This window comes from Cibotium barometz, chromosome 41 (assembly GCF_041138505.1).
Source record: "Cibotium barometz isolate CiBa-2024 chromosome 41, ASM4113850v1, whole genome shotgun sequence".
NCBI lineage: Eukaryota > Viridiplantae > Streptophyta > Polypodiopsida > Cyatheales > Cibotiaceae > Cibotium > Cibotium barometz.
In genome coordinates this window covers 6,604,055-6,615,937 of record NC_141086.1, presented here as the reverse complement: position 1 = coordinate 6,615,937, position 11,883 = coordinate 6,604,055, and the positions used below count along the sequence as shown (strand labels likewise).

General features: G+C 48.3%; 1 protein-coding gene across 1 annotated transcript in view; it reads left to right on the top strand.

Moving 5' to 3' along the window:
- Positions 1–338: 338 nt before the first annotated feature.
- LOC147614639 (putative serine acetyltransferase 2) overlaps positions 339–11,883 on the top strand; it is a 28,081-nt gene continuing 16,536 nt past the window's right edge. The window contains exons 1-4 of the mRNA XM_086779908.1: positions 339–867; positions 1,146–1,729; positions 1,863–2,060; positions 2,148–2,207. Coding sequence (XP_086636034.1) covers positions 582–867; positions 1,146–1,729; positions 1,863–2,060; positions 2,148–2,207 — 1,128 coding nt within the window. The 5' untranslated portion in view covers positions 339–581. The remainder of the gene's footprint in view (positions 868–1,145; positions 1,730–1,862; positions 2,061–2,147; positions 2,208–11,883) is intronic.

Below are 11,883 nucleotides of genomic sequence, written 5' to 3'. Positions count from 1 at the left end.
TCACTTTGCACCCAACGTCTTCGTCATCTAGACATTCCTTCACCAGAGTCTCCTCGCCCTCTCCCACTACCGGCCTTGTCCAAATAGCTACTTGCTTATAGACACATCTTTGTTTTTTTCTTGTCGTGGTCAATTTATGGCGGCCTTGCCCGCACAACGGTAGAAAGCGGGACATCTATAGAAAGAAAGAGGTGGTAGGAGGGCACTAAAATAGTCAATGATTGTGATTGTGCAATAACTCTTGAAATGAGAGAGGGAGGAGAGCGCACGCATTCTCCCAAAAACAGACATGCGAAAGGGAGAGATTTGCTTTAAAAAAAAATGGGCACAATTTGCTTTAGATTGCATTTAAAACTCCCATGGCCAAGTTTACTTGTCCGTTGACCGATAGACCATGGACCTCCATAGAATGTATGTAATTTAAAGATTCTCGACGTGACAAGCTACTGACGCAAACCTGTCGTGCTCCAAAAGATATTTGCAAGGCAGCAGAGAGGATATGATAATAATGTGGCGAACCTGCACACAAGAAGAAGCAGGAGCAGCAGCAGGAGTGTGAGTCTTCATAGAGCAAGAGAGACATGACGCATACTGTACAAGGGAGCTTGGCAGGCGCCATTTCTTGGGTTTCACCTAAACAGGATATGGGAGCTCCCCACACCTGCCCACCATCATACCCTAACCCTAATCCTAACTCTTACGGCGCCAAATTGTACCCAGCAGCCCAACTGATGATGGTGGGCAGATGCCAGCGCTCAAGAATGGGCGGCCACTTCATCAGCGCCCTCAACAGCAGCAGCAATGGCTCCGTTTTCTCGCCCAGACCAGATCCTGACAGCAATGAGCACAATTCACATCCCAATCCAGGTGAGTTTTCCCATACTTTTCAAAACCCTAATTGTACATTCCCCCTGTAAATTACGAATTGCATATTTCCCTTGTAAAACCGTTATTTCACATACCCTTGACAATACCTAATTGCACATAATTGCAAATACCCCTTGCATAACTCCCATACCTTACTAATTGCATATTCCCCTTGTAAAACCCTTATTGCACATACCTTTGACAAAACCTAACTGCACATACCCCTTGCGTAACCCTAATTGCACATATCCCTAACACGGACACCTTGCAAACCCCAGGGACTTCTGATGCAGCTTCTCAGAGCAACCGAAATCCATGGCAGACGCCTGGCCCAGTTTCTAAACAGATTACAGAGAGCTCTGTGGACAAAAGCTGCAGGAGTTTGGAGGGCTTGGAGCAGCAGCAGCCCACTGAGCAGGACCAGGACAAGAGCTTGATCAGCTATGAAGGGCAACTTCAAGAAGATGACGGTGCAAAATCCAGGAGGGCCAACAATGAAGAAGTAGCCTCGTCATCAACTTCAGATACAGACAGCCTTTGGAGGAGTGTTTTCCCAGCATACATGCGCAGCAAAGACGAGGAGGATCATCCCATTGCCGATGGAGATGCTTTTCTGAATGGCAGTGTCAAAGGTCTTGGAGTGCATGGGGCGGCTGCAGCAAGGGCGGCGGCAGCCGCAGCTGCTTCAGCCAAGGAGCTGGAGTCCCACGTGAATTCCTCCACAAACCCCTCACTTTCACCCTCTGTGTCGGCCCCACCCTGTTCTAGTGCTCAGAGTCCAGTTGAAGGAGGAAAGAAACTGAAGGATCTTATATCTGATGACCCAATCTGGGCTGCTATCCGGGCAGAAGCTCGTTTAGAGGTGTGTGTGTTTCTGTAATGTGGAGTAGAAACATGCCTTAATGAGCACATGAAGGACTGTGCATTAAATGCATTCAATGTATGCTTTTGCATTGAAAATGTTCATGTTATTACACTGGTACTTGTTTTCGCAGGCTGAACGTGAGCCACTGCTAAGTAGCTTCTTATATGCTAGTATCTTGGCACATCCGTGCTTTGAGCGCTCTTTGGGGTTTGTTCTTGCTAATCGACTAAAAAATGCCACTTTACTAGCAACGCAGCTAATGGATGTTTTTGATGATGTTTTTATGAATGATGGAAATATTCGGCAAGCGGTACGCTTGGATGTTCAGGTAATATGATATGTTTATGAAGTCTCAAAGTCTTTATAAGCATTCTTGTGTCGGCTCAGTCATTGGATTTGGTCTAACATGGCACAGGCGGTGAAAGATCGCGATCCATCTTGCAGATCTTATAGCAGTGCTCTGCTGTACTTGAAGGTTTTTGTTCTCACTGGTCTATTTGTTAGCATTCTCATGTTTGATTTATTTTTGCATACAATTGCAACATGTGATCAAAATGACCTCGTAAGATATAATATAGAGAAAAATGAGGTTGTTGGGGAAATACTTTTTTTAATGAAAATTGTCCCAAGATTTTGCAGAGTTTGTAGTGCTAATGACTTGTGGAAGTGACTATTTTGTAGTTGCTATTACTTTCCTTTGCGATCCTTGATCTTGCTTGTTTTTAAAATTACTAGTTGTAGCCTTGGTTCCACAATCTGGCTCCCACGACCTTGGCTGTTGTACAGAAGGATCATGGAGGTGATTGGGCACATTTTTGTTGCAGTGCACGGTACTCTTGGAGGTGTATTCTTTGAGCATCCTCTTATAGAGTTTACAGCTTTATGCTTGGGTCTCAGTGGGGCTCCATGGTCTGTGGTAGTTTTTGTGACTCGAAATGAGTCCAAGTCATGGGGAGTATAAGTCTTAACTACCAACAAGATCGATTCACCGAGGTGATTCGACACATTGATGTGGTTTCTCTATGGTCACATGAGATAGCTTTACAGTTATCAACATGTGGAGGATGGGCCTTCTGGCTAGTTGATTTTCTTTTTAAAAAACTTATTTATTTATTTAAGATCCTTCTATTAGTTACCAAGAAAAACAACTATGATGGTAAACGTGCGGGTGAGCCCGAAGCATGTGACCGCTAGGCAGATGGACCACGGGGTTCCAGATTAGAGGTTGCCGGAGATGCTTTTCGGAGGCTACTAGAGCTGACTGCTGAAGAGCTGGCCTGAGATGATCCCAACCACCAAGAGACTGGCTGCAATTGTCCTCAAATGTTGGGCTAAAGCCATGAGCCTGCATCTTTGTGAAAATCCATCTCGTGCTCTAAGGCCAAGGGCCTCCTAGAATCGGGTGTGGGCGGAGATCCTAGCCAGGAGGAAGTCCTTCCAGGGCTCACCACTAGGGCTCACCACTCGTAAAAAGGCCTTGAACAATCAACTTGCCCAAAAGGGCACGGCTTTGAATGGAGGGTTGATGATGCTCAGGTCCTCTGTGCGTCACACGGCTTAATGATCACTCACTAGGCCACCTTGGCCCGGGCAGGCGTCCCGTCTCGTTGCTAGCCCACAGAAAGTTGCAGATCAACCATTAAATCTGACCAATACAAGCCTAGGAGAAAGCCTAGTAGGAGGTGATGTACCACATGGTGGCGAGAAGAACATGGTTTGCACAACCTGGCCAGCTAAAGAAAGCCTGGCTGAACCCCAGTATAGCAGCTTCTTCTGAATGCTCAGAAGAAGAGAGGCTAGTTGTTGCTCAAGGGAGATATCAATGCCCACTTGGCAACCAAGATAACATTGAAAAGCCTCATCCTGGCCGAAGCGATTGCCTCCTAGAAAGTGAAGATGATGTCCATAATGCTCCGATCCTGAACGAAACCTGTCTGTGTTTTGTAGGCAGTCCCTAGGAGGGGAATGGGTCTCCAGTGCCGAATCTCCAATGTGTCCCCACCCTTCTTGGGAATCAAGTGGATCAATCCCTTTGACAACTTCTCTGGCATGGCTCCCATAAACCATTATCTCATTGAAGGTAGCTTTGAGGCTGCCTTCCATGAGATCCCGGTGTTGGAGAAATAATGAGACTAGAAGCCTGTCCTCTCCCGGGCATTTGCCCCTAGGTAATGCTGTTGTAGCATCCGCTAGCTCCTTGGTTGGCTGTGGAGAGGGTGTGAGGGCAAAAGGACGAAAGGACAAGATGTACCATAGATCAGAGCAAAACCACATAGCATGAAATGGGTGAGTGGGTGTATATATGATCGTGAGTGAAAATATGTTCAAGAGGCCCTCTGAAGTGAGGAGACTTTGTGTAGAAGACCGGTGTAGAGGCAAAGACAATGTCGGGGCTGAAGCACGGTCGATGATGAAGGCTTGCGTCGATGTGAGGCAAAGGCACTCTGAGAGGTGGTTGGTGTCGAAGGCTCGTGTCGTCGGTGGGTGCAGAGGCACTCCAAGGTGGTAGTGGGCAGCGGAAGGTGAAGTGATGCAGACTCTGGTGACAATGGTGCTACGATACCTGAGGGGTGATGAAGAGCAGAGAGGGCTGCCATCCCAAGTGGTGTAGTGGTGCAAGCTATGGTGACGAGGGTGCTGCAATACCTGAGGGGTGGTGAGGAGTAGAGATGGCTACCGTCCCGAGTGGTGTCGATGGTGAAGATAAGTTGAGAGGGCTGCTGTCCTGATGATGTGAGATGGTGAGCAGAGAGGGCTGCTGTCCCAAGGTAAACTGTAGAAGAAAAACGATGATGTACTGTAGTAGAGAGTGGGCTGGTGTCCCAAGATGTGTATTGATGATAAAATGACAATGTGCTGTACTGTAGCAGAGAATGGGCTGCTGTCCCAAGGCATGAGCTGAGGAAAAACGCTGAAGTGCTCTATGTAGCAGAGAGGGCTGCTGTCCCATGAGCTGAGGTAAAAACGCTGGTGTGCTCTATGTAGCAGAGAGGGCTGCTGTCCCATAAGCTGAGGTAAAAACGCTGATGATATACTGATGTAAAATGCTGATGATATGCTGATGTAAACGCAGATGATATGTAGCAGAGAGGGCTGCTGTCCCATTCCCTGTGTGGTCCAGATTAGAGTTTGGAGAATCAACTTCTGGGGAGAAAAATTGGTCCTCCTGGAGTGCGGGTAGACGATCCATGCTGTGTGCTCTCGAGGTCTTCGATCCCTTTGCTCACGATAGCTCTGATACCATGTGAGGGCAAAAGGACGAAAGGATCAGATGTACGAGAGATCTGAGCGAAACAACACAGTATGAAATGGGTGAGTGGGTGTATATATGATGGTGAGTGAAATATGTACAAGAGCCCTCTGAAGTGAGGAGACTTTGAGTAGAGGACCGGTGCAGAGGCAAAGACGATGTTGGAGCTGAAGCACGGTTGATGACGAAGGTCCGCGTCGATGTGAGGCAAAGGCACTTCGTGAGGTGGTCGGTGTCGAAGGCCCTTGTTAGTGGATGCAGAGGCACTCCGAGGTGGTAGTGGGCAGCGGAAGGTGAAGTGATGCAGACTCTGGTGACAAGGGTGCTGTGATACCTGAGGGGTGATGAAGAGCAGAGAGGGCTGCCATCCCGAGTGGTGTAGTAGTGCAAGCTTTGGTGACAAGGGTGCTGCAATACCTGAGGGCTGGTGAGGAGCAGAGAGGGCTACTGTCCCGAGTGGTGTTGATGGTGAAGATGAGCAGAGAGGGCTGCCGTCCTGAGTGGCGTCGATGGTGAAGATGAGCAGAGAGGGCTGCCGTCCCGAGTGGCATCGATGGTGAAGATAAGCAGAGAGTGCTGCCGTCCCAATGGTGAGCAGAGAGGGCTACTATCCCGAGGTAAACTGTAGAAGAAAAACGATGATGCTGTCCCAAGATGTGTATTGATGATAAAACGACGATATGCTGTTCTGAAGCAGAGAGTGGGCTACTGTCCCAAGGCATGAGCTGAGGAAAAACGCTGAAGTGCTCTATGTAGCAGAGAGGGCTGCTGTCCCATGAGCTGAGGTAAAAATGCTGGTGTGCTCTACGTAGCAGAGAGGGCTGCTGTCCCATAAGCTGAGGTAAAAACGCTGATGATATACTGATGTAAAATGCTGATGTAAACGCAGATGATATGTAGCAGAGAGGGCTGCTGTCCCAATGATGTACTGATGTAAAACGCTGGTGTGCTGGAGTTGACAGGTGAAGATGATGAAGCAGATGTAATGTATGGTGCCAGCAGCGGCAGCAACAGCAGCAGATGATGATGTGGTACTGGATGTGTGCAATGATGTGGTACAACTGCTGAATGGTCAAGCTATGGTATATATAGTAAGGGGGGCTGCTGGTCAGCCCAGCAAAAGGGCAGTCAGCCAGCAGCAAGGCCAAAAAAAAAACCTTAAAAATCTAGAATAATCCCCTTTTTAGGGCTGGACAAAATGCCATTTTCACACAGAGGGTCAGCAGGAAGGTCGGGAGAGTGTGAGGGACCACCTCTCTCATATGTTGCCAAACCCACTCACATGCATCCAGCACCTCTGAGGATATGGGGGCACCCATGAGAAGAGTGTTGAAGAAATCTGAGGCAATGGCTCTCACATGGGGGGTGGGGGGTTAGTAACAATGGATCCATCCTGGCCTCGCAACCTATGGATACCATCTCTTCGCCTGTGTGGGCTTGCAACCTCAAAGAAATTCCCAGTGACCCTATCTCCCACTTGCGCTCAAAAGGAGGCTCTAGCCTGGTATTTGTACTCCACCCTCCACTCCTCTTTGGATCTAAGCTCTGCACGGGCGGCAACCAACCGATCTCAATCCGTGGACTATCTATTGCACTCTCTTGAAGCCACTGTAGGGAAGCTCTGGCAAATGCTCCTCTCTTGCTCTCGGAAGCCAGCTAATCTGCTCTGCCTCTTGTAATAAACTGCAACAAATCCCAGAGTCCTGGTTGAGGCTATCAGGGATTTGGGTACTCAAATGTTTGTCCTGCCTCGAGGGGTCCTCCAGGGAAAGAATAGCCAGTGCATGATTGGAGAAGGTAGTGTTTGCCAAAATACCAATCATGCCACCATGACCACAAGCCCACTCATCTACATAGAACCGTTCTAATCTGGATAGGTTAGGGCCGGTACTCCTATCGATTTTGAAAACACAGACTCTTGGGGTTGTGTCCAAAATCTGGGAGATGCTAGGCGTCTTGTCCCCTAAGAGCCAAAATCAACTCCCCCATGCCGAGTACTCTGTACCAAAAACTGTAGCCATTCCACCTTCGAGTCTGTCCTTTGCCGACTCTAGCATGTTAAAATCCCCACCCATACACCAGAAATCCGCTTGCAGTCCGGGCCCCGACGACAGGGACTGTCGAACTATACTCCAAAAGGTGGCCCTCCGTGCTGTGTGGCGCTTGGCGCATATACATTCATAAAGTCCACACAGTCCTCTCTAATCCTGATGGTCACCCACTGAGCTCATCCAGTGACAATGGTGCTTGAGTCAACCATTGCCGGCAATAGCTGCTCATTGACAGAAATGCATACTCTACTCTGTGTGACATGTGAGGTCTTTGACCGTAGTAATCACAACCTTAGTCTAATTAAACTGCACTTAATGATGTTTAAGAGATAGACAAATATGTGTCAATGCAATGCAGCTATATTAGATGAATGCAATGCAATGCAGCTATATTAGATGAATGGGTTACAATGAGATTTGAATAGATCTATGATGCTGAATATGCTGCCTATATGCTGAATATACTGTTATGCTGAATGAACTAACAGATTTGTCACCTGCTTTAAATTCCTTGAGCTTTCTGGCATGAGGCTCATGGTCTTCTCTTTTTCTTTTCCCCTTATCCAACGGGGCAGCCCTATCTGCATGGGCTCCATGGGCCGTCATAGAAGTTTCATGAGGCACGGTGGCATGTGCTCCACGAACTTGAAACTCAAATGCATGTGACTTTTCTGCATATGGCACTGTCTCTCCATGAGACAACTCAGAAGGCAAAATTTTTCTAGCAGCAGACCTGTTACCCTTACCATGGGATACATGTGACTTTCATGCCCTCCATGAGCACTAGCATACATATACTTGTCAGGCTTTGTGTCTTGTGGAGACGATGCATGTCGAGAGGTGACTGTCACCTCTTCCTTTTGCATAAAAGATTTCAGCCTTTGAGATGCGGGATCTCCATGCTTCAAGTGAGGTGGATTTTTGAATTTCAGCTCTCCGTCATCCCCCTCTTTGATATCACCTTTGCGGAGGAGGTAGGCAAGTGCCAACTCCCTTGGTTTCTTGCCCACTTCCCGTGCCATAGACTCAAAAGTTACATCTACCATTGCATCAGCCTTTCTAGCTTCAATGGCACTTTGCACATGGGGATTTTCATGCAAAAATTTTAACTCTTTCTCTTGTGCCTGCAAAAGTTTTCTCATATGTTCCATTTCAGCCCTCATTGCATCAGGCTCTTGTTCAAGCATGACTGTCTTTCCTGGAGACAGTTGACCCTTTGATTCACTGTCATTAACCCTTTGAAGGGGCTTGTGCCTTACTCGCAGAGCATCGGAGCCACGAGAGGCACTAGATGGACCCCTCGAATTAGGTACTTCCAAAGGGTTGCCTTGGCTGTCCATTATGTTTTAAGTGTGCTAAAAGCGGGGTGTCTAGTACACATGTTCGTTTCCCCACTAGGAAGAGGGAAACAACCGTGCTCTGATACCAATGAAACCGATCCCGTCAAGTGGGAATGACTCCGTTGGACACTGACACGCTTAATAGCACAACTTAATACCACAATTTGAAATGGACAACATAATTACAACTTGAAATTGAAATGAAATGAAATGGATAGATGGACACCAGCACTGGGGCCAAAACGGGCCGACCCCCCCCTCAATATATGATATATTTATTGGGAGTATTTAACAATTACAATGCTCCATGGGTTCCAAGAACCAGATGATGTCCATGTACATATGAAAACAGTACCAAACAATAGGTTCGAAGTAGATGCTCGAAGTAGAATGACCACTTGAGTGGTCCAATCTCTTCGGTCCTGTGCTTTCACTGGACTCCGCGGTGAGCGCCCAACTGGTGTTCCAAGACCACACATAAACAGGCGCTCTCGTACTAATGCCTGGCTCTCCCGATCTCAGCACCTTTGGACCGAGGTTCTCCAATAACTTGGACTACCCGGCACCGAACGGGTGTTGCCGTGGAGAGAGTCCTTTATCAGATTTACCACAAAATACTTTACTTAAATCTGAAAATTCACTTACTTGTAGCTTGCAGATGGAAGACCAATACCCGGATGTGTCTGTCTGTGTGCAGCTACTATTGGGGAACACCAAGACACAGCAGCTTGTCGAGAGAGGAGGAGGAGGAGCTGCCTGTGTTTAAGATGCAGCCACTTGAAGAGGGAAAACGCCGTCTATGGTAGGAGGTACAACCACCTGTAAAGTAAAACAACCACCTACTGTGAAAGACACAGCCGCCTTCTTGGGGAGGAGGAGGCGTAGGAGGAGTCGCCTGGCTGTAGGAGTACAGCTACCAACTGTGGAATAGTAGTCACACATGGAGGGTACAGTCGCCTGAGGGAGAAGAAGTAGGAGCTGTTTGTATACAGGGTGCAGCCATCGCCTGCAGGATAGGAGAAGTCCACTATGGACAGCCGCCTGCAGGAACACAGCCACGTAGCCTGCACACTCTATATGGAGGACGGAACACAGCCTAAGGGGAAAGGCCGCCTGTTGTTAGTGTACACTTGACCGGCTGCAGCGGTCGGTTAGGGCACAGCCACTGCCAATATGCAGATACGCAGATGACTGGAGAACAGGCGCACAACTACCTGCATAGTAAGCAGCGAAACTTGATAAGGGTGGCAGCATGCGCAGCCTGCTAGAGTGGCAGCCAGTCGCCTGCAGAGGAGCACGCCTGGTTGCAGCCGGTTTTGGCCGCCTGCAGAGGATCACCCAACTTGCTGGGAAAACGCGCAGCTTGAAGAAACGATCGCCGGTTCCCTTTGATGGAGGCGCACAAAATCATATGTTTCAAGGGTGGTCGCCAGCTCTTTTTTATTAAGTTTGGAGAGGGTGTAAACAATAAGTGCTGGCTGGCTCCCCACGTTTGCATGTGGGTGGCCAGCCCAAGGGGTGTGTGGGTAGGTGACCATGCACACACCCCCACACACACACAACTAAAGTGTGGCTCCCCACCTTGGCCCCTAAGTGGGTGCCCACTTTTAAGTGAGTGTGAATATAAAACCTTATAAACCAAAGGGTTTGAAAAATAAAATATTAAAACAACATGTGCAATATACTTACCACCTGTTCACATGCACCAAAACTCGTTAGAAGACAGAGTAGACTTCACGACTCACTGGCAGGCGTCCCCGCTCAGTAAGTGACATGTCAAGCAGGCTAACACAAAAATACATGCCATGCGAAAACAGTTTCAAACATGCAAAACATGTGTGCATGTGCAAATAGTAGCATGGACATATCTCCCGTTCATGGAACAAGTACAAAATATCTGTCGGCACAAAAATGGCACGACGTAAAACATAAAAACCTGGTCTTCCTATGGAGTGACAGTCCCATAGGTAAGACACAGTTCCAGGCACGAGTCTCCCTATGGAGTGACAGTCCCATAGGCAAAACACGGCACGAATACTGGCTCTTCCATGGCATGACAATCCCATGGGTCGAACACTGTCCAGGTCATACACGGGTGGCACTTGTCTGGCTCCCGTCCATACAACACCATCCTGCTAACACGGGTGGCACCAGTCTGCCTCCCGTCCATGTCAGCAAAATACTGGCCTCTTCACATGAGACACCGGCCTGGCCTCAAGTGAACAAGACGCAAAAACTGGAGATGGACCAAATGGTCGGCCAATTGGTGACATCTGGAGTGATATAATGCCACACATACACGAATGGGAGTCACTGTCTCCTCAAAGATTCCATCTTCTTTGACGGGGAGGCATCGGAAGAAGCTATAGTCAACTGGCTACTGCAGCACCCTAGGGGGGCCGCGTGACGACTCTGGAGGAGAGCCCTCACCGGAGAGGTAGTGATGGTCATCTCTGTAAAATGATGGATCAAACGGCGGATTGAGCTAGCTAGCTGCCTCCCCCTTGGGTCAAGCGTGGCTGAAGGGTGGCGGGAATGCTCCAGAGGGGCAAAAAGGAGGGAAGGGGGGGGGGGGGGGCAGAGGGACCGGAAGAGCCAAAGAGCCTCCTAGGAAACTTAGTAGCTACGCCCTAAGGGATGAATATCAGTGATCTTTCTAGGCGCACCAAGAAGGCTTGCCTATAACAGATCCGTGAGCTGTCCATGCACCGGGCGGCTACCCACAATCTTCCACACCAAGGTGGAGGCCTCCAAAGATGCGATTGTCGAAGAAGGAGCTGGAGATCCGCTTAAGAAAAAGAGAGGCAAGGGAGGAGTCTCGGTCGGGAATGGTGGAGCGGTTGCCATGGAGTCCTCCTGAAGGGGTGAAGACCAGAAAGCACCGATAATTACCGAAGTAGACAAACTGTCCAAAAGTTGACAAAAAACCTAGCAAAGGAGAGGCTGAAGAGGATTGGGCACAGGTGAAGGCGAAGAGGAACAGGCACACAAGATGATGGAGGGTGCTGGAGGCAGGTGGCAAGGACTAGCGAGCACAAGAGGGCAAGAAGGTGCTAAGCTACAAGGGAGCACCAGCTACATGAGCTCCAAACCTTATGCTTGAACGGCCAATTGATTTTCCCTGAGGTGCACTAGTTTTACTGGTACTTTAGTGCTAATTCCAAAGTGTGCAAGTTATGGTTCTACAGAATAGATATGCCTTTTTGCAATCGGTGGACCGTGGATGAACCATGTGATGCGTTAGTCTAATGAGTATACTAGGTGTCGTTCAGCCGAGGAGAATGACTCCTACCTTATTTCCAGGATACCTTTGACTCGCATACATGTTTTAGCTTACTGTAAATGCTGGTTGATCTTTCACATGAATGATCATTATATTTGTTGTAAACTTGTATGCCTTCTCATAGGACATTATTTACTTGGTTTCATCTCAATGTTTCTGGATGAGAAACAGTGAGACTCACATTCATGTAGGAGTCTTGTTGTATCAAGAGCGGGTCTATGTTGGAA